Source organism: Aegilops tauschii, chromosome 2 (genome assembly GCF_002575655.3).
Source record: "Aegilops tauschii subsp. strangulata cultivar AL8/78 chromosome 2, Aet v6.0, whole genome shotgun sequence".
NCBI lineage: Eukaryota > Viridiplantae > Streptophyta > Magnoliopsida > Poales > Poaceae > Aegilops > Aegilops tauschii.
Window position 1 is genome coordinate 38,179,961 of NC_053036.3, and position 20,809 is coordinate 38,200,769.

A 20,809-nucleotide genomic window follows, 5' to 3' on the forward strand; every position below is an offset into this window, starting at 1 on the left:
TTTGTTCATCTTATAATCTGTGAATTCTTCTTAGCTCTTCTTTGGAATGTGTGTTTAATCTTATCACTAGATAAAATAGGCACTTGGGGAGTGATTTAGGGTCAAGCTCATGTTTGTCCGATCTTCCTAAATTGGAGGTGGACTTGAGGAGGAACAAAAAGATCGCAAGGGGGGACACACTCTATTGGACAACATCCACACACAAGATACCAAAATCACATACCAAAGGGATAGCTCTTAAGGGCTTCTCCAAGTCAGACCCGCAAACCGCCTGTATTCCAAATTTGTTTTTCAGGAAATGTTCATCAAATTCAAAATTTGTTCATTGAATTCAAAAGACATGTTCCTGAATACACATTTTGTTCATAAAGTTCAAAAATATTCATCGAATTCAAAATGTGTTCATCAAATACAAAACAATGTTCGTCATTATTAGAAAATTAACATACAAAATTGTTCATAATTTTTTTAAAAATTTCTGGTAAAATTTAAAAAATTCGTTCTTTTGAAATCACGGACATTTCTTTTTGAATTCGAGAACTAATTTTGAATTCGGTGAACATTTTTTCAATCCGTAAGCATTTATCATTTGCCAAACATTTTTTCAAATCATGATTTTTGAATTCACGACCATTTCACAATTTGCAACTTTTTTCGAAATCCTTAATAATTTTTAAAAAGGAAAAAATGTTAAAACAGAGAAAAGCAAAGAAAAAAGAAAAAACACAAGGTGTTTCCGGCCCCGCACATGGGCTGGCCAAGAGGGGCGCGGCGGTAGCCGGGGGGTGAGCGCGGAATAGGAGCTCCCCTTCCCCTAACCCCTCCGCCCCGCTCGCCCTCCCCCTCCTTTCCCCTCCGCCGCGCCGGAAGTCGGCCGGCCATGGATTCCCGACCCCCCACCTCCGGCCCTTCAGTCGACCCGGTGGATCCCATCCCCATCCCGCTCGACACGCTGATACACTTCTGGATTCCCATGGGGCGCGGCCCGGACGTCCTGCTGTCCGTCGATGGGTCTGGGAAGACCTTGCGGAGCTGGCCGGACGGTCCTTGCGAGCGCCGGGCGACCATGCCGGACGTCGCCACCTCCTTCGGCGAGGGCCCGCTCGTCCTCGTCGAGGTGGATGTTGATGGGAGTTACTTCACCAGAACCCACCTCCCCTGCTGCGCCTTCCGGTCGTGCCCTAGCTTGCAGGGGATCATCAACAGAGTCTGCTCCACCCTGGGCCGCCCCTTGCCCTTCTGCTATCGGCCGCCGTATCCGTATGTGCCAGAACCCAAGCCATCAATTTTCTACTTTGTCCGGTCCAAATTGGGCTGTTTTCTTTTATTATCATATATCAGTAAACTGAAGATAACTGAAGATCGTATGCATTTCAGTCGGATTCATGTCGCCACTACTTGCCGCTGTCTGAATTCTCATCTTTCAGTTTTTCTTTGTGTGTAGAAAGCAGGAAAAAAGTGACTGTGTTTTTTCCATTTTGTGCTTGCCTTGATAATATGTATATAATTCCTTGACTAAGATAAATTGCTCATCGAGCTGCTTGTTCCACTCCAGGTGCGGGGACGACTTTGTGGCGTCATTGGTGAACCCTCCTCGCCTTGGCGTCATCGCCAATTGCCTCTCCTCGCCATGCATGTTCACCCTGCACCTGCATAATTGGGGAATCGTGTTTTACATCAGGCTTGATCTTGCCGGATTGTACCACACGTATCCTCATGTGGCTGGTGGCCCATTTCAGACCTTAGAGGAGGCCTACTCTGCGATCCATGCCGACCTTCAAGACCGACGGGATCCCAGAATGTAACTTCACTCGAATTCGTCCTATATTCTCATTTTCGTCTGTTCATTCGTCTCTATTTCCGTGTACACTTGCAGTCAGTTACTCTATCTTTGAACAGGTCTTCCTAGTCACTTACTTCTGTGATGTAGGCCATGGCAGATATATAATCCCAGTTTTTAGAACATGAAGCAGCAAAATGACCCAAAACCAAATTTCAACTATATAAAGAACTATGGCCCAGCCTACATTATTTTCTGGATTCCTGTACTGGGACCACTTGAGAGTTACGGAGGCATTTTTTTCAACTCTATTCAAGAGATTGTTGTCAAATAGTACTTCCTCTGCATCAAAATGTAGACTTTATTGTAGTTCAATTCAAACTGCAAAGACGTCTTATATTTAGATGCAGAGGGAGTAGTTCATAAATTATAAGCATAGCCGAAAATTAGTAATGTACATGGCGATACGTTAGAACTTTGTTACTGTACGATTGCTTAGCTTTTATCCTGTCACACCCACATATCTCTGCTTCCTTGTGTATGAAACTAGACGATGGTGATAGTTTTTAACTATGTATTGAGAGATTATAGGCTTGTATACCATTAACTGTGTTGAGATAATTTGAAAGTTGTTTGATGTATTTAAACGCCTTCTGCACAAAATAGTTAGTTCACTCGCCCTACTTCTCGCTGATATCATCAACATATTACTGCATTTAGCATCACTTTGTTTTAGCCACTTTTGATAAACTAGAATCTACTAACCACAGTGAATGCTCTGATCTAAATTAGGTTCATGTGTCAGCCTAATGATTCTCAAGTGGATTATGTCATACGCCAATGTCTTCACTGGCCTGATGGCACAAGGAAGAGGCGTTTGAAATCAAAACCAATTGATGAAATACGTGATCACAAGCGCCAGTTGGTTCAAGCTTTGGTGGACAAGTATAACGATTATTTAGGGGTTTGTCTCAGTCAGTCCTTCCCACCTCTACTCTATGTCCTGCAGGGTTGCAACGCGTCTTACTGTCTTATTCATGTAATAACAATTAATTAATCATTACTGACGGGATCCCTTCTTAATTTTAGGATACTGCATATGTACTCAAAGATGTTGTGCAGTATACATCAGTTCGTTCGCCCGATTGCCAAAAAATTACCAATCATATCAATTTCACTGCAAGGGCTAAAGGAACTGAAGATTCTGACTGTTCCATGGATGACCTGTTCTTTGCTGAAGTCACGTCTATGATGGGAGATGACAAATTAGTGGTCAGCTGTTTCTGCAGGGTTAAAACTACTGACAACGGTATTATATTCTCTTATCCTAAGTCACATTTTGTTCAAATAAAATTCATGAGTCGCACTTGTGGAAAACTGGATGGAACGTCGTACCCTACCGAGGGCGACGGGTGCGTGTTAATATAGCCAGGAGCTGATCCCTGGAGTTTGCATACAAGGCTGTTGAGATTACAAACGTGAGATACAAGGAAAGAGGAAGAGATATATTCGGTTACAAAGGATAGCTAACAACCTATCTATCTCTACCAGACTAACTTGATCTCCAAGCCTTATACAACCGTAGCATGCTGTTTTGATAGCACTAACTTGAACTTATGTGTTAGACAGTTCTGTAAATATGTTTCTAGCTCTAGCATGTCGAAAATTCAATATGGCTCGTAGGTAAAACATACTCACATTAAGCCATAACACTGCATCCATAGCATCTCATATTCACTTGTTTGCTATACTGACATGTTTGTTTTGCCACATGATCCATTATCCTCAAGCTTTACGTCTGTCAACAGATTTATGCGTAGCCATGTTGAATGTACATTTTTGTACTGACAATTATTCATCTATAGTTATGTAGTGTTTGTGTCTGATTATAATTATTTGGCCATTAAATCACAATTCCACCTCACATTGTTTTCGTGTAAATAATGGTCGCTGCCATGGTTGTACTGCAAAGCACCCCAATGTTGCTGTATACTTGCGTGGTGAAGCAGGCGCATCTCCATTTGGTGGACCTGTTATAGCCCGTCAAGTTGTTGAGGAAGATGTAAGTATGATGATTTATTCTATGCTAGCGTTTGTCACTTCTTATTGCTTCACCTCATTTTCAGTTTCATGTCCTTTTAACAGTTAGAAGCCGAGGAGAGAAGGGTCAGACTTCACTACGAAAACCTGGTAATTGCATATCTCAGTGGTAAGTATCATCTGAAGTAACATGGTGTTGGTTTACTTGATTGATGATTTCTTGCGTACTTGTTTCTTTGTAGGGCCTTGATAAGCCAGGATATTTTGACGAACTGAGAGCAATCATGTCAGGAGGTTCGGTTATGAAGGAAAACTAAGAAAGTTTAGTGAAACTCTTGTGTCGTGACTGAATTATTATGTATGTTTTTATTTTTGAACTTGGCATGCTGTTGTAGTCAGCTGTTGGTTTATATATAGCGAGCGAGCTATACTTTCTGAAGTAGTTTTTGACTCTCACATTTAATGTGTGTTTTTTTCAGAGAGACACCTGTAATTTTATTAAAGGTACATCGATTTGGATCTAAGATCCAAGAAAATACAAATTAACTCCTATGACTAAGAATTACACTGAGATCTCTTTGAAACACCTTCTCCGTGGTGTCAATCTCTGCTAGACGAAATACGCCTAAGACAAAGATAAAGTGGTCGCATATTTGATGTGTTTGTAAGTACTACTAGACGACTAGTTGATTATCATGCTACAAAAATCTGTTTGTAACACAGTGAGACTGTTTGGAACGAGTCTGTCAAATTTGGAACATACAAGGGGATTGCAAGGCTAATTTAGAAATGAAAGTGACTATACAGCTCTATCCGTCCAAATAGCCAGCCTCTTCACCCGATTGACATATAATGTAAACCCCTCTTTCCTGCAAAAAAGTAAGAGAAAGATATTAATGATATAAACCCGGTGCCGCTATGTTGGATGAAATACAAATATGTTGTTATTTCTCGTTATTATATAAGAAAAACAACACCGTCCTCCTGAAGAATGCATTTCATGCATGCGGTGTCAAGATTCTTAAAAGAAGAAAAAAAGAATTCAGCCACATCAATATTAAGAATCTTGACTTATACCAGCTCAGCAACAATCAAGTGAGCTTGTTACGCCACGTATGACCCGATGCAGAGTATCAACCCCGAAGGTCATCAAATCCTCTCTATGGAGAAGCTCTAGCTCTAAGAGAAGAGAAAGTCTTTCTTTTGCCCACAGCCGTGGCTTTGCAGAAGTGATTTGTGAGTCTGAATCTCACGTCCCCATCAACTTGACTTAGCATGGTGCAGATTTCATCATTGCATAAAACAGGCAGCACAACAGTTCATCACATTACATAAAACAGGTAGCAAAAGAGTTCATTCATTGCATAAAACAAGTATCAGCAGGATGAGCCGTTTACGATCTTCTACTACGTTGATATGCAAAAAGCTTTTGACATTCCTTTGTATTTTTTCCATTCCACTTGGTACATTTCTGCATGTGACCTTCTGTTGGTTTATCAGACCCGTATGCTTGCAGCAGATAAACTGGTCGATGCTTTGGCAACATCGCCTACATCAAGAAACATTTTTCTCTTCAATCAACAAGCGGGGGTCGGGACCTCCGCCACGTAGGACTCCGACATCCCAGTCCACTGAAATCCCCTCTACTGGACCACCCTTCCTCCCACTTCGTCCCTTCCCCCTTGCTCCGTATCCGCACCCTCCTAGTTCGATGCCGCCACTGTACCACTCTAGCCACCGACCAGGCCTTGCCGGACGTCCACCGCCCCCCACGCGTGGGCCTGCCTTGGACTACGCCGCCGTCCACCTCGGATCTATCCGTAGCCAGGTATCCTACGCGCCCTGTTGACGCTGTCCACGCCAAATACCACGTCCAATAAGTGTTCGGACAAATTTCGTTGAGCGTTTTGGTGATGTTTTTGTTGCTTCTTTGGAGCAAGCACAATGCCCGGGTTACTCAGTGTGGGAGGATGAGTTGTTGTGTGATGCGTGATTGACTAGAAGTGCGGACTTTGTTGGCATGAAGCAAGGGGGGTGGGGGTGTTTTGGCTGAATGTGCATTCTTGGTTTCATGGGAAAAAGCACCTTTTGTGCCTTACAACTTGCACGTGATCTACGATCGCAATGTGAATTCACCAACCCATAGGTGGTACACCATCCTAAACTCTGTCATAAAGTATTGCAGTCAGTGGCGGAGTTTGAAGCCCATTGTTGGGCGGGCCAAACAGAAGGAAGCAGCTTGTGGGCCAGTGTTCCAAGGTTCAGAAGGAAAGAAAATAGTGTACAAACTGCAGAAAGTTGGACGGGCCACGGCCTATTCGGCCTTGCCGTGGCTCCGCCAGTGCAATTGCTCAAGTGGAGAAAAGGTTGCCACTGTATGCATAAATACTAGAGATAGTAAGTTTTGCCTCTTTTTGCTCTACATGTTTCCCAATTTATTCATTCACTCAATGCTGCAACATGATAATCATCATGTTGTATAGCCATCACGCGCTGCCTTGCTGTACGAAAGAACGGACGGAAAGCCATTCAAGTTCATACGTTGTTGGATGACGCTTAGGAGGCACAACGTCTGGATGACCAACATTTGCAGATACTGATGCATTGTTGGACTTGAATAATATTAAATTTTTATCGACGAAATTCAAGAACTTATTGAACATCCAGTTATCTATGATAATGAACTATTATTGTACTAGGATATTTGCATGGTATTTATGAACGATTTGTGCTTCTAGTGTATTATTTTGAATGCTCCGGACATAGGAAAAAAAGTAGAGACTGGCGTTTGATGGACATGGTTGGATGGCTCTCGTATATGTGTCCCCAGACGGGTATATGTGTCCCCAGACAGATAGTGAGTCCGATTTGCAGCACGCACGTTGGAGGTGCACTTAGAGTGCGGAATTTTGTTACTTAAGCTCATGGAACTTGTAAACTAAGCCCATGCCAAAGATACGGCCCATCGTGACAGTTATTTTTAACGTTTTATATTTTATTTCTTCTAAAAGGGTAATACCAGTGCCACTAATACGAACCTTCTTACAAAACTTTTTTTGTTGCAAAAATGTGTAGCATTCGCTTATTCTTGCATACTATATAGAACGGAATATTATGTGTAAATTGTATGCTTATTTTATCATTATTTGCTATAATTTTGTATGTTCTTTTTTCTAAAAGGGTTTCATCTAAAACCAACTTTATTAAAATAAATGGGCCTCCAAATAGAAGACGACTGTTCCCAGCTTTGTATGCCTAAACAGCCAGTCCCTTCACTTCCCAATACTTATAGACAAGGATTTTTTTTACGAGCCGACAAGAGTGCTGCCTTTTCATTAAGAAGAGGGAAGTATGTACAGAGTGGCATGTCTGTGGGAGGGTACATGCTGGAACCCCAAATAAAACAAACCAAAATATTATGGTTTCAGTTTGAGCATTGTGAACAAAAAAATGTGCACAATCTGACCAGGTTGTTATTGTCATGCAATGTGCTCATTTTCATTTTATTTGCTAATTTATTATGGTCTTACTCTATATATAGCATGTATTTGAGAAGAAATTGACACCTAGTAAGATAGTATTTACTTCTCGAAGATTTAATGGGCATGGTTAGTGTGCTTATGTTGGGGAACGTAGTAATTTCAAAAAAATTCCTACGCACACGCAAGATCATGGTGATGCATAGCAACGAGAGGGGAGAGTGTTGTCTACGTACCCTCGTAGATCATAAGCGGAAGCGTTATATCAACGCGGTCGATGTAGTCGTACGTCTTCACGATCCGACCGATCCAAGTACCGAAAGCACGGCACCTCCGAGTTCTGCACACGTTCGGCTTGGTGACGTCCTCGCCTTCTCGATCCAGCAAGAGGGGCGAAGTAGTAGATGAGTTCCGGCAGCACGACGGCGTGGTGACGGTGTTGGTGAAGAACAATCTTCGCAGGGCTTCGCCTAAGCACTACGAAAACTATGACGGAGGATAAACTAGAGGAGACGGGGTTGCGGGCACACAGCTTGGTGTTTCTTGATGTGTCTTGGGTGCTAGCCCTACCCCTCTATTTATATGTTGAGCCTTGGGGTCGAAACTTGGAGTAAAAGCCTCCACAAAGTCGGTTTCACCCGAAAGGCAAGAGTCCTTCTCGGACTCCAGGGCCAGGCGCCAGGGTTCCCGTCGTCTGGACCCAGACGCCAGGGACCCTGGCATCTGGCCCCTGGACTCCGCAAAACTTCCTTTTGCGCTTTCCAAAAACCTCGTGGGCTTTCCCCTTTGGCCCAGATAAAGTGTTCTTGTGCCCAAACATTTCGGGAAACATCCGGAACCCCTTCCGATGGATTCCGGAACCTTTCCGGAGATCAAACACTACTATCCACATATCAATCTTTACTTCCGGACCATTCCGGAGTTCCTCGTCATATCCGTGATCTCATCCAAGACTCCGAACAACATTCGGTCACCAACATACATAACTCATAGTACTATATCGTCAATGGACGTTAAGCGTGCGGACCCTACGGGTTCGAGAACTATGTAGACATGACCGAGACACCTCTCTTGTCAATAACCAATAGCGGGACCTGGATGCCCATATTGGCTCCTACATATTCTACGAAGATCTTTATCGGTCAGACCGCATAACAACATACGTTGTTCCCTTTGTCATCGGTATGTTACTTGCCCGAGATTCGATCGTCGGTATCTCAATACCTAGTTCAATCTCGTTACCGGCAAGTCTCTTTACTCGTTCCGTAATACATCATCCCGCAACTAACTCATTAGTTGCAATGCTTGCAAGGCTTATAGTGATGTGCATTGCCGAGTGGGCCCAGAGATACCTCTCCGACAATCGGAGTGACAAATCCTAATCTCGAAATACGCCAACCCAACAAGTACCTTTGGAGACACCTGTAGAGCACCTTTATAATCACCCAGTTACGTTGTGACGTTTGGTAGCACACAAAGTGTTCCTCCGGTAAACGGGAGTTTCATAATCTCATAGTCATAGGAACATGTATAAGTCATGAAGAAAGCAGTAGCAACATACTAAACGATCAAGTGCTAAGCTAACGGAATGGGTCAAGTCAATCACATCATTCTCCTAATGATGTGATCCCGTTAATGAATGACAACTCATGTCTATGACTAGGAAACATAACCATCTTTGATCAACGAGCTAGTCTAGTAGAGGCATACTAGTGACACTTTGTTTGTCTATGTATTCACACATGTATCATGTTTCCGGTTAATACAATTATAGCATGAATAATAAACATTTATCATGATATAAGGAAATAAATAATAACTTTATTATTGCCTCTAGGGCATATTTCCTTCAGTCTCCCACTTGCACTAGAGTCAATAATCTAGTTCACATCGCCATGTGATTTAACATTAATAGTTCACATCTTTATGTGGTTAACACCCATAGTTCACATCGACCTGTGACCAACACCCAAAGGGTTTACTAGAGTCAATAATCTAGTTCACATCGCTTATGTGATTAACACCCAAAGAGTAGTAAGGTGTGATCATGTTTTGCTTGTGAGATAATTTTAGTCAACGGGTCTGTCACATTCAGATCCGTAAGTATTTTGCAAATTTCTATGTCCACAATGCTCTACACGGAGCTACTCTAGCTAATTGCTCCCACTTTCAATATGTATCTAGACCGAGACTTAGAGTCATCTAGATTAGTGTCAAAACTTGCATCGACGTAACCCTTTACGACGAACCTTTTGTCACTTCCATAATCGAGAAACATATCCTTATCCCACTAAGGATAATTTTGACCGCTGTCCAATGATCTACTCCTAGATCACTATTGTACTCCCTTGCCAAAATCAGTGTAGGGTATACAATAGATCTGGTACACAGCATGGCATACTTTATAAAACCTTTGGCCGAAGCATAGGGAATGACTTGCATTCTCTTTCTATCTTCTGCCGTGGTCGGGCTTTGAGTCTTACTTAATTTCACACCTTGTAACACAGGCAAGAAACTCTTTCTTTGACTGTTCCATTTTGAACTACTTCAAAATCTTGTCAAGGTATGTACTCATCGAAAAAACTTATCAAGCGTCTTGATCTATCTCTATAGATCTTGATGCTCAATATGTAAGCAGCTTCACCGAGGTCCTTCTTTGAAAAACTCCTTTCAAATACTCCTTTGTACTTTGCAGAATAATTGTACATTATTTCCGATCAACAATATGTCATTCACATATACTTATCAGAAATGTTGTAGTGCTCCCACTCACTTTCTTGTAAATACAGGCTTCACCGCAAGTCTGTATAAAACTATATGCTTTGATCAACTTATCAAAGCGTATATTCCAACTCCGAGATGCTTACACCAGTCCATAGCTGGATCACTGGAGCTTGCATATTTTGTTAGCACCTTTAGGATTGACAAAACCTTTTGGTTGCATCATATACAACTCTTCTTTAAGAAATCCATTAAGGAATGTAGTTTCGACATCCATTTGCCAGATTTCATAAAATGTGGCAATTTGCTAACATGATTCGGACAGACTTAAGCATCGCTACGAGTGAGAAAATCTCATCGTAGTCAACACCTTGAACTTTGTCAAAAACCTTTTTCCGACAAGTCTAGCTTTGTAGATAGTAACACTACTATCAGCGTCCGTCTTCCTCTTGAAGATCCATTTATTTTCTATGGCTTGCCGATCACCGGGCAAGTCAACCAAAGTCCACACTTTGTTCTCATACATGGATCCCATATCAGATTTCATGGCCTCTAGCCATTTTGCGGAATCTGGGCTCATTCGCTTCCTCATAGTTCGTAGGTTCGTCATGGTCAAGTAACATGACCTCCAGAACTGGATTACCGTACCACTCTGGTACGGATTTCATTCTGGTTGACCTACGAGGTTCGGTATTAACTTGATCTGAAGTTACATGATCATCATCATTAGCTTCCTCGCTAATTGGTCTAGGAGTCACAGGAACAGATTTCTTTGATGAACTACTTTCCAATAAGGGAGTAGGTACAGTTACCTCATCAAGTTCTACTTTCCTCCCACTCACTTTTTTCGAGAGAAACTCCTTCTCTAGAAAGGATCCATTCTTAGCAACGAATATCTTGCCTTCGGATCCGTGATAGAAGGTGTACCCAACAGTAACTTTTGGGTATCCTATGAAGACACACTTTTTCGATTTGGATTTGAGCTTATCAGGATGAAACTTTTCACATAAGCATCGCAACCCCAAACTTTAAGAAACGACAACTTTGGTTTCTTGCCAAACCACAGTTCATACGGTGTCGTCTCAAACGGATTTAGATGGTGCCCCCTTTTTTTACGTGAATGCAGCTGTCTCTAATGCATAACCCCAAAACTGTAGTGGTACATCGGTAAGAAACATCACAGATTGCACTATATCCAATAAAGTACGGTTATGACGTTCGGACACACCATTAAGCTGTGGTGTTCCAGGTGGCACGAATTTGTGAAACTATTCCACATTGTTTTAATTGAAGACCAAACTCGTAACTCAAATATTTGTCTTCGCGATCAGATCGTAGAAACCTTATTTTCTTGTCACGATGATTTTCCACTTCACTCTGAAATTCTTTGAACTTTTCAAATGTTTCAGACTTATGTTTCATCAAGTAGATATACCCATATCTGCTCAAATCATCTGTGAAGGTCAGAAAATAACGATACCCGCCGCGAGCCTCAACACTCATCGGATCGCATACATCAGTATGTATTATTTCTGAATAAGTCAGTTGCTCGCTCCATTGTTCCGGAGAACGGAGTCTTAGTCATCTTGCCCATAAGGCATGGTTCGCAAGCATCAAGTGATTCATAATCAAGTGATTCATAATCAAGTGATTCCAAAAGCCCATCAGCATGGAGTTTCTTCATGCGCTTTACACCAATATGACCTAAACGGCAGTGCCACAAATAAGTTGCACTATCATTATTAACTTTGCATCTTTTGGCTTCAATATTATGAATATGTGTATCACTATGATCGAGATCCAACAAGCCATTTTCATTGGGTGTATGACCATAGAAGGTTTTATTCATGTAAATAGAACAATAATTATTCTCTAACTTAAATGAATAACCGTATGCAATAAACATGATCAAATCATATTCATGCTCAACGCAAACACCAAATAACACTTATTTAGGTTCAACACTAATCCCGAAAGTGTAGGGAGTGTGCGATGATGATCATATCAATCTTGGAACCACTTCCAACACACATCATCACTTCACCCTTAACTAGTCTCTGTTCATTCTGCAACTCCTGTTTCGAGTTACTACTCTTTAGCAACTGATCCAGTATCAAATACCGAGGGGTTGCTATGAACACTAGTAAAATACACATCAATAATCTGTATATCAAATATACCTTCGTTCACTTTTGCCATCCTTCTTATCCACCAAGTACTTGGGGCAGTTCCGCTTCCAGTGACCAGTCTCTTTGCAGTAGAAGCACTTAGTCTCAGGCTTAGGTCCAAACTTGGGCTTCTTCACTTGAGCAGCAACTTGCTTGCCGTTCTTCTTGAAGTCCCCCTTCTATCCCTTTGCCCTTTTTCTTGAAACTAGTGGTCTTGTTAACCATCAACACTTGATGCTCTTTCTTGATTTCTACCTTCGTTGATTTCAGCATCGCGAAGAGCTCGGGAATTACTTTCGTCATCCCTTGCATACTATAGTTCATCACGAAGTTCTACTAACTTGGTGATGGTGACTAGAGAATTCTGTCAATCACTATTTTATCTGGAAGATTAACTCCCACTTGATTCAAGCGATTGTAGTACCCAGACAATCTAAGCACGTGCTCATTGCTTGAACTATTCTCCTCCATCTTTTAGCTATAGAACTTGTTGGAGACTTCATATCTCTCAACTCGGGTATTTGCTTGAAATATTAACTTCAACTCCTGGAACATCTCATATGGTCCATGACGTTCAAAACGTCTTTGAAGTCCCGATTCTAAGCCGTTAAGCATGATGCACTAAACTATCAAGTAGTTATCATATTGAGCTAGCCAAACGTTCATAACATCTGCATCTGCTCCTGCAATAGGTCTGTCACCTAGAGGTGCATCAAGGACATAATTCTTCTGTGCAACAATGAGGATAATCCTCAGTTCACGGATCCAATCCGCATCTTTGCTACTAACATCTTTCAACATAATTTTTCTCTAGGAACATATCAAGAATAAACATAGGGAAGCAACAACGCGAGCTATTGATCTACAACATAATTTGCAAAATACTATCAAGACTAAGTTCATGATAAATTTGAGTTCGATTAATCATATTACTTAAGAACTCCCACTTAGATAGACATCCCTCTAATCCTCTAAGTGATTACGTGATCCATATCAACTAAACCATGTCCGATCATCACGTGAGATGGAGTAGTTTCAACGGTGAACATCACTATGTTGATCATATCTACTATATGATTCACGCTCGACCTTTCGGTCTCCGTGTTCCGAGGCCATATCTGTTATATGCTAGGCTCGTCAAGCTTAACCTGAGTATTCCGCGTGTGCAACTGTTTTGCACCCGTTGTATTTGAACGTAGAGCCTATCACACCCGATCATCACGTGGTGTCTCAGCACGAAGAACTTTCGCAACGGTGCATACTCAGGGAGAACACTTATACTTTGATAATTTAGTGAGGGATCATCTTATAATGCTACCGTCAATCAATGCAAGATAAGATGCATAAAAGATAAACATCACATGCAATCAATATAAGTGATATGATATGGCCATCATCATCTTGTGCTTGTGATCTCCATCTCCGAAGCACCGTCATGATCACCATCGTCACCGGCGCGACACCTTGATCTCCATCGTAGCATCGTTGTCGTCTCGCCAATCTTATGCTTCTACGACTATCGGTACCGCTTAGTGATAAAGTAAAGCATTACAGGGCGATTGCATTGCATACAATAAAGCGACAACCATATGGCTCCTGCCAGTTGCCGATAACTCGGTTACAAAACATGATCATCTCATACAATAAAATTTAGCATCATGTCTTGACCATATCACATCACAACATGCCCTGCAAAAACAAGTTAGACGTCCTCTACTTTGTTGTTGCAAGTTTTACGTGGCTGTTACTGGGCTTAGCAAGAACCGTTCTTACCTACGCATCAAAACCACAACGATAGTTTGTCAAGTTGGTGCTGTTTTAACCTTCGCAAGGACCGGGCGTAGCCACACTCGGTTCAACTAAAGTTGGAGAAACTGACACCCGCCAGCCACCTGTGTGCAAAGCACGTCGGTAGAACCAGTCTCGTGTAAGCGTACGCGTAATGTCGGTCCGGGCCGCTTCATCCAACAATACCGCCGAACCAAAATGTGACATGCTGGTAAGCAGTATGACTTATATCGGCCACAACTCACTTGTATTCTACTCGTGCATATAACATCAACGCATAAGCCTGGCTCGGATGCCACTGTTGGGGAACGTAGTAATTTCAAAAAAATTCCTACGCACATGCAAGATCATGGTGATGCATAGCAACGAGAGGGGAGAGTGTTGTCTACGTACCCTCGTAGACCTTAAGCGGAAGCGTTATATCAATGCGGTTGATGTAGTCGTACGTCTTCACGATCCGACCGATCCAAGTACCGAAAGCACGGCACCTCCGAGTTCTGCACACGTTCGGCTCGGTGACGTCCTCGCCTTCTCGATCCAGCAAGAGGGACGAAGTAGTAGATGAGTTCCGGCAGCACGACGGCGTGGTGACGGTGTTGGTGAAGAACAATCTTCGCAGGGCTTCGCCTAAGCACTACGAAAACTATGACGGAGGATAAACTAGAGGAGACGGGGTTGCCGGCACACGGCTTGGTGTTTCTTGATGTGTCTTGGGTGCTAGCCCTACTCCTCTATTTATATGTTGAGCCTTGGGGTCGAAACTTAGAGTAAAAGCCTCCACAAAGTCGGTTTCACCCGAAAGGCAAGAGTCCTTCTCGGACTCCAGGGCCAGACGCCAGGGTTCCCGGCGTCTGGACCCAGATGCCAGGGACCCTGGCGTCTGGCCCCTGGACTCCGCAAAACTTCCTTTTGCGCTTTCCAAAAACCTCGTGGGCTTTCCCCTTTGGCCTAGATAAAGTGTTCTTGTGCCCAAACATTTCGGGAAACATCCGGAACCCCTTCCGATGGATTCCGGAACCTTTCCGGAGATCAAACACTACTATCCACATATCAATCTTTACTTCCGGACCATTCTGGAGTTCCTCGTCATATCCGTGATCTCATCCAAAACTCCGAACAACATTCGGTCACCAACATACATAACTCATAGTACTATATCATCAACGAACGTTAAGCGTGCGGACCCTACTGGTTCGAGAACTATGTAGACATGACCGAGACTCCTCTCTTGTCAATAACCAATAGCAGGACCTGGATGCCCATATTGGCTCCTACATATTCTACGAAGATCTTTATCGGTCAGACCGCATAACAACATACGTTGTTCCCTTTATCATCGGTATGTTACTTGCCCGAGATTCGATCGTCTAATTGGCTCCTACTTAAATGCAACGTAATGATTTAAGCAAAGTCTAATTGTTATGATACGTGCCCTTCTTTGGCTCGTTTTGCATGACATCTGGCTCGTCTAGGTAATGCCAACGATAGAAGCCCCCTATGCATGGGCACATTACCGCTATCCCCGATCAACGTATCAAGATAGTCAAAAGCACGGATACATTATGTACTTTCAGTTCTATTTCTTAACAGAATACAATCACAGATGCTCGCTTACGCGCACATCATCCTTCCCGTGAAAGCACGCACGCTATGAGCATTTCTAAGAGATTGAGCTGGCACAACATCTCGAGATTGACGAAGTCACTACCTATGTCCCGTCGTCGATGGGAACGTCTCCTTCCACAAAAGGAACATCGCCGAAAAATATGAAATAAATCCAGAAAAATGCAAGCAACAATGCTAAGTTTAGGACTTGAACCTGGTGGGCTGATTCCACCACAAAATACCTAATTATCTTAGCTCTGTTTGCCAATTCTATTTTTATTATATTGCCTATACTCCCCCAGTGCCTATTTATCTAGCTATAAGATTAATTGCACATTCCGTGGAAGAGCCAAGTAGAATTATTGAATTATAAGATGGACTAATTTGCATTTTTATTTTTTGGTGTTGATTGTCAAAGTTTTCTAAAATAATATTAATTCCCCGAACTTCCTCAAAACTAAATAACTCAATAAAATTCAAATGCTTCAAATTAATTCATAAAACAGTTTCAATAGGAGTTATATATCTTATTTCTAAATTTTAATTCGGAACTTTCAATTGTTTTGGCGATGTTTAAATATATATCATTTTTGTAAAGTATCAATTATTTCAGTGACTTTTCATTATTTTTATAAATACGATCCATGCATATTAACATAATTTTGAATATTTAAGTCATCTTAATACCAATTTTAAAAACTTCCATCGAATTTGCACAACGACTTTAATTGTTTTAGTCATATTCAGTCAGTTTCATGAATATTCAACATACGTTTCACACAAATTTCAATTAATTTAGCCATTTAATAATCAAATTTGGAGGCGTTTCTTACATGCAATAAACAGCACATTGCTTTAACCTAATTTAGAAATATTCCATAATTTTCAATTTCAGTAACATCCCACAGTCATGTCACATCAAGTTGAATTCTTTTATTCATATTTTTATATTAAAAATGAAACATGCATTTCAAACTCTTCAATCATTTTTTAAAAAATATTTTGAATTTTTATATACTTGACTTTGATAGATTAATTGGAAATTGTATTTAAACACGTAGATATTATTTTTGGAAATTATTTTGTAGTGTCTAGCATGCCAATGACAAACATATCTATTATCTGTGCGTTGTGTTGTAATATTGTTAAGATAGCTCATCAGTCTTAAATTATATGTAGACGGCTGATACAGCTCCACTAAACTAGGAAATGAAGGCGGACCACACCTGCATAGACCTGCTCAAGTTCTGAAGCTACAATTTAGAGTATTAGTTTATTACCTCAAGAAAAAAGATTAAATAATAATGTAATATTACTACTCTCTCACTTCGAAAATAAGTGTCATGATTTTAGTTGAGAAGAGTGGTAATCTTTAAGCACCGCGGACATACATAGACGTCTCGGCTTGCATCCCCTATAGTGAAGTCTTTGAAAAATCCCGTTGGATGAAACGGATTGGAATCGGTACAGATACTAAGGATGTATTTGGTTGCAGTCACCAACCGAAATGTCACGGGTCGGACCCGTTCCTAGCCCCCGTTCTCGTTTGGTAGACGGATGAAATGGTAACCGACTGGTTCCCAGGGACCGAATATACCTCCCAGATGCGGAACGCGCTCGTACCTCCAAATCGAGCGGACCGCGTGGAACCGGTCGTTCTCCGCGCACTCCCGCAACTTTACCCCTCTTCCTCTCTAGACACGACCGGCGGCAGATAGCAACAAGCGGCGCTAGATTGAGGGCACCTAGCGACGGCGACGGATGGAGGCGAGCGGCTACGGATGGCGGCGAGCGGCGCCGTAGATTCGTACCAAAGATGTACGAGCAGCTCCTGTGCGGCCTCGTGCGCCGCGAGATGCCGCGCTGGATGCCGGCGAGCGGCGAGGTCGATTTGTAGTACGCGCAGCTGTGCGGCCTCGTGCACCGCGCGGACGTGCTCCGCATCGACATGGTCTTCGCGGCCAGGTTTCTCCGTCTTGTGTCGGCGCCCAGCGAGTTTCCCATCCAGTGCGCCGGCCATTGGGGCTCAGGGCTCCTACGCATGAGCTTGTACTGGCGGCCATCGAGCTCCCATCCAATTCAGTCTTTGTTTGTCTTGTTGAGATTAGCCTTTTGATGACTGAAATCAGCGGTATTTGGTTGACTGAAATCCAATTCAGTGTGTGCACCGTTCTTATTTGTTTCAGCATCATCCCGGCCATATGTGTGTGCCAATGCATTCAGTGGTTTTTGATTGACTGGAATCCTGTTCAATGTTTAATATATTGTACACAAGTGGAGAGATGAACAAATCCATTCCATTCCATCTCTGAAACCAAACACAAAAATGTAACCATTCCGTTCTTTAGAATTGTCTATACCAAACACAAGGACGGAACCGACCCATTCTAGTGGAATGGAACCATGACATTTCATTCCACTTCATTCCCGAACCAAACACACCCTAAGCTCCCTCAAAATGCAGCTCTTGGGTGAATCGAGGCGTTGAAGGGTGCGTGGGGTCCACCTTGTCAGCCTATGTTGACCCATTATGAACCGCCTTGAACCAGGCAAGTGCGTTGGGCCGCTAGACTTTGAGGGAACACGCGTCCCTTCGAGCTCACCGTGGGCGGCGTGGGATGGGGAAAAGGCTGCAGCTGCAGGAAAAGGGGAAAAACTGGTGACGTTGTTGTGCAAGAGGAGCTATGCATGGGGCGGTCGGCGGCGGCGAGGTAGCCTGAGTGCGTCGCAGCTAGGCATTCGCCGGTCTGGACCTCTCCGGATGGGACAGGTGTTTTTGCTGCCTCCTTCTATTGATGCTTTCCCGTATTCTGGTATTCACCCCTCTTCCTTCCCTTCGATTTAATTTAGCCAGCACGAGACGGTGGCGCCGCAACCTCGGAGGCACACGGTGTGGATGAGGTCCAGCAAAGGATTCCAAAGCACGTACAGCTTCTCCGTCGTCTACGACGACACGGACGAGCTAGCGTTCCGGGTCGACAACTACTCACGCCGTTGGAAGCTCTTCGCCGGCAAGCTGACCATCATGGGACATCCACGACGCGCTGCTCCTCTGCATGAGGCTGCTACTCACAACGCCAGAGGCCGCCAAGTACACATCCTCGCCGTCTTCGCTTGGCACAGGGAGACCGCCAGGAGCCTCGCCCTTGCCGCCGCGCTCGACGCACAGGAGGCCGCCAGGAGCCTCGCCCTTGCCGCCGCGCTCGGCGCACAGGAGGCCGCCAAGAGCCTCGCCCTCGCTGCCGTCTCTTGGCGTACGGGAGGCCGCCAAGAGCATCACCATCGTCGCAGTCGATTGGGGCGCAGGAGGCCGCCACGAGACTCACTCTCGCCGCCACCGGACAAGGTCTCCTCTGAGGTATTCGCGGCGCCGTCGATGATCCTTGCCGGGCACGCGAATCAAGCTATGGCAGAGATGGATGACGTGGACTTCCTGGTGGTCGACGCGGAGGCGAACGCAGCGGCGGTGCTGGTGGCAGCATGGCCTAGAGAGAGAGAGAGAGGGCAGCTGGTGGTGCGCCACAGCGACGGGAAGCGACATGGCACAATGGTACTCCACTACTCCTAGCGTCCAATGCTGCCTGGCCTAGCGCATGTCGACGAAAAGCTGAGAAATGAGATATATGCTGTTGATTACGGTAAGCACCTAGCCTCCCAAGCTCGCTGACCAATGTGTAGGATGCCGACCTCCTCGTGCGGCACAGAAGGTGTTCGACGGAATGGCTAGCATCAGCAAAACCACCATCACTCTGTTCTGCCAATACCATGGTTTGATGTTCACGCGTTGCTGGTGGTTCAGGTAATATATTCTGTGTATATAGCTGCACCAATGAGGATTGTCATTATGCCTGGCCCGTCTAATGCATCTGAACGCACGCATCAAGGAGATCCAGACATCTCAGGCACCAAACCAAGTGTTGCATTTTAGTTGTTCTTCCAAATAAAGGGACTTGGAATCTAGATGTACTTAAAATGAAGGCCTTCGATTATAACTGTTCTTCAAAGAAATGACCTATGTAGCTGGGTTCTTTAGGTTTCAGATTAGTGTTTCATTGCGTCATGGATATTCATATTATTTTTTTGTTATATGCGATAAGTGATGCTTTTTCCAAACTATTCCTACGAAATTCCAGTGTAGATGTTGAGAACCCTTGGTGTGCTAACTGCAGTTTTTCTTTTTTGAGGAAACAACAAGTGTTCTGCCGATGCATTATAGAATAGGGGAAATTGTTTTAAAGATTATACAATGTATACTGGACTGGATATATATGTCAGTCAGGGAAGGCTTGGTAAAGGAAAAGTCAGTCTGGATTATGGTTGAGCATAATTTTTCCCTCTACGTCAATCCATGCCATTGCAGCTACGCCTAAACAGAGCATCTATATGATGGCATTTCTGGGAACATGTGCTTAATTAAGTGTTCAGATTTGGCTGCCAAAGTAGGCTCCTTTGATTACCAAACCTTTTTTCCTTTCTTCGATTTTGTTTTCGCGGCTTTGTTGACTGTACAACCTTACTTCTAAAGCTTGTTCATGTTATGAAGGTAGCTTCAGGAGTCCATGCAATTGCAAAAGTAACATGGCATGCAAGAGTTCATTGGATAGTGGATAGATTCAGTTAGACTGGAACTTAATCCACACATATAGTTGTCTGTAAGTCTCGATGTTGTTGCAGATACAACCCGTCATCCCTTGTGCATGACACAACTTTAATCCGGTCTGTTAGTTCGCTCCTTTTGATCATTAGTTATCAATGCTTGAAATTTGCTGAATGATTCCCAGTGTAACCAGTCTTCTTGTCCTAAAGAGGAGCTCAAGGGAGAAGAGTGAACAAGGAGGACCTAGAAGAGAATAGTAACAACTAACAAACCCCATTAATTATCATCATGAATCAGGTGCGAGATTCAGTTAACTCATGTTTCCTTAAGATTAACTTCCATAAAAATGAATTGTTCTGCTTTGGAGAAGCCGTTGAGGCATCGGCCGATTATGCTGACCCTTTTGATTGTGCACATGGACAATTCCCAATTAAATATTTGGGAATACCAATTCATTATCGGCGTCTCACCATTGCGGAGTGGAAGCATGTAGAGGAGTGGCTAGAGAAACGCTTGAGCAGCTGGAAAGGCAAGTTGCTCTCAGTTGGAGGACGATTGGTTTTAATAAACTCTGTTCTCACAAATATGGTTCTTTATACGCTTTCGTTCTTCCAACTCCCAAAAGGGGTCT

General features: G+C 43.2%; 1 protein-coding gene across 3 annotated transcripts; it reads left to right on the plus strand.

Moving 5' to 3' along the window:
- The first annotated feature begins 785 nt into the window (after positions 1-785).
- On the plus strand, positions 786-4,382 carry LOC109752576 (uncharacterized). Of its 3 annotated transcripts, none has more exons than XM_045232551.2 (7): positions 786-1,260; positions 1,556-1,801; positions 2,573-2,754; positions 2,870-3,089; positions 3,753-3,842; positions 3,926-3,970; positions 4,063-4,382. In XM_045232551.2, the coding sequence occupies exons 1-4, from the start codon at positions 881-883 to the stop codon at positions 2,968-2,970; spliced, it is 909 nt and encodes a 302-aa protein (XP_045088486.1). In that variant the 5' UTR covers positions 786-880; the 3' UTR covers positions 2,971-3,089; positions 3,753-3,842; positions 3,926-3,970; positions 4,063-4,382. The 3 variants fall into 3 exon arrangements, with proteins under 3 accessions (XP_045088486.1, XP_045088484.1, XP_045088485.1); XM_045232549.2 differs by having other exon boundaries at positions 2,573-2,744; XM_045232550.2 differs by having other exon boundaries at positions 793-1,260; positions 2,573-2,744; positions 3,926-3,989.
- The last annotated feature ends 16,427 nt before the right edge of the window (positions 4,383-20,809 follow it).

What these genes read in the sequence shown, in the direction of transcription:
- LOC109752576 (XM_045232549.2), top strand. Translation starts at nt 881, where the DNA reads ATGGATTCCCGACCCCCCACCTCCGGCCCTTCAGTCGACCCGGTGGAT. An exon ending in TGCTATCGGCCGCCGTATCC is followed by an intron (nt 1,261 to 1,555) that starts GTATGTGCCAGA and finishes GTTCCACTCCAG; the next exon opens with GTGCGGGGACGACTTTGTGG. An exon ending in AGTATAACGATTATTTAGGG is followed by an intron (nt 2,745 to 2,869) that starts GTTTGTCTCAGT and finishes TCTTAATTTTAG; the next exon opens with GATACTGCATATGTACTCAA.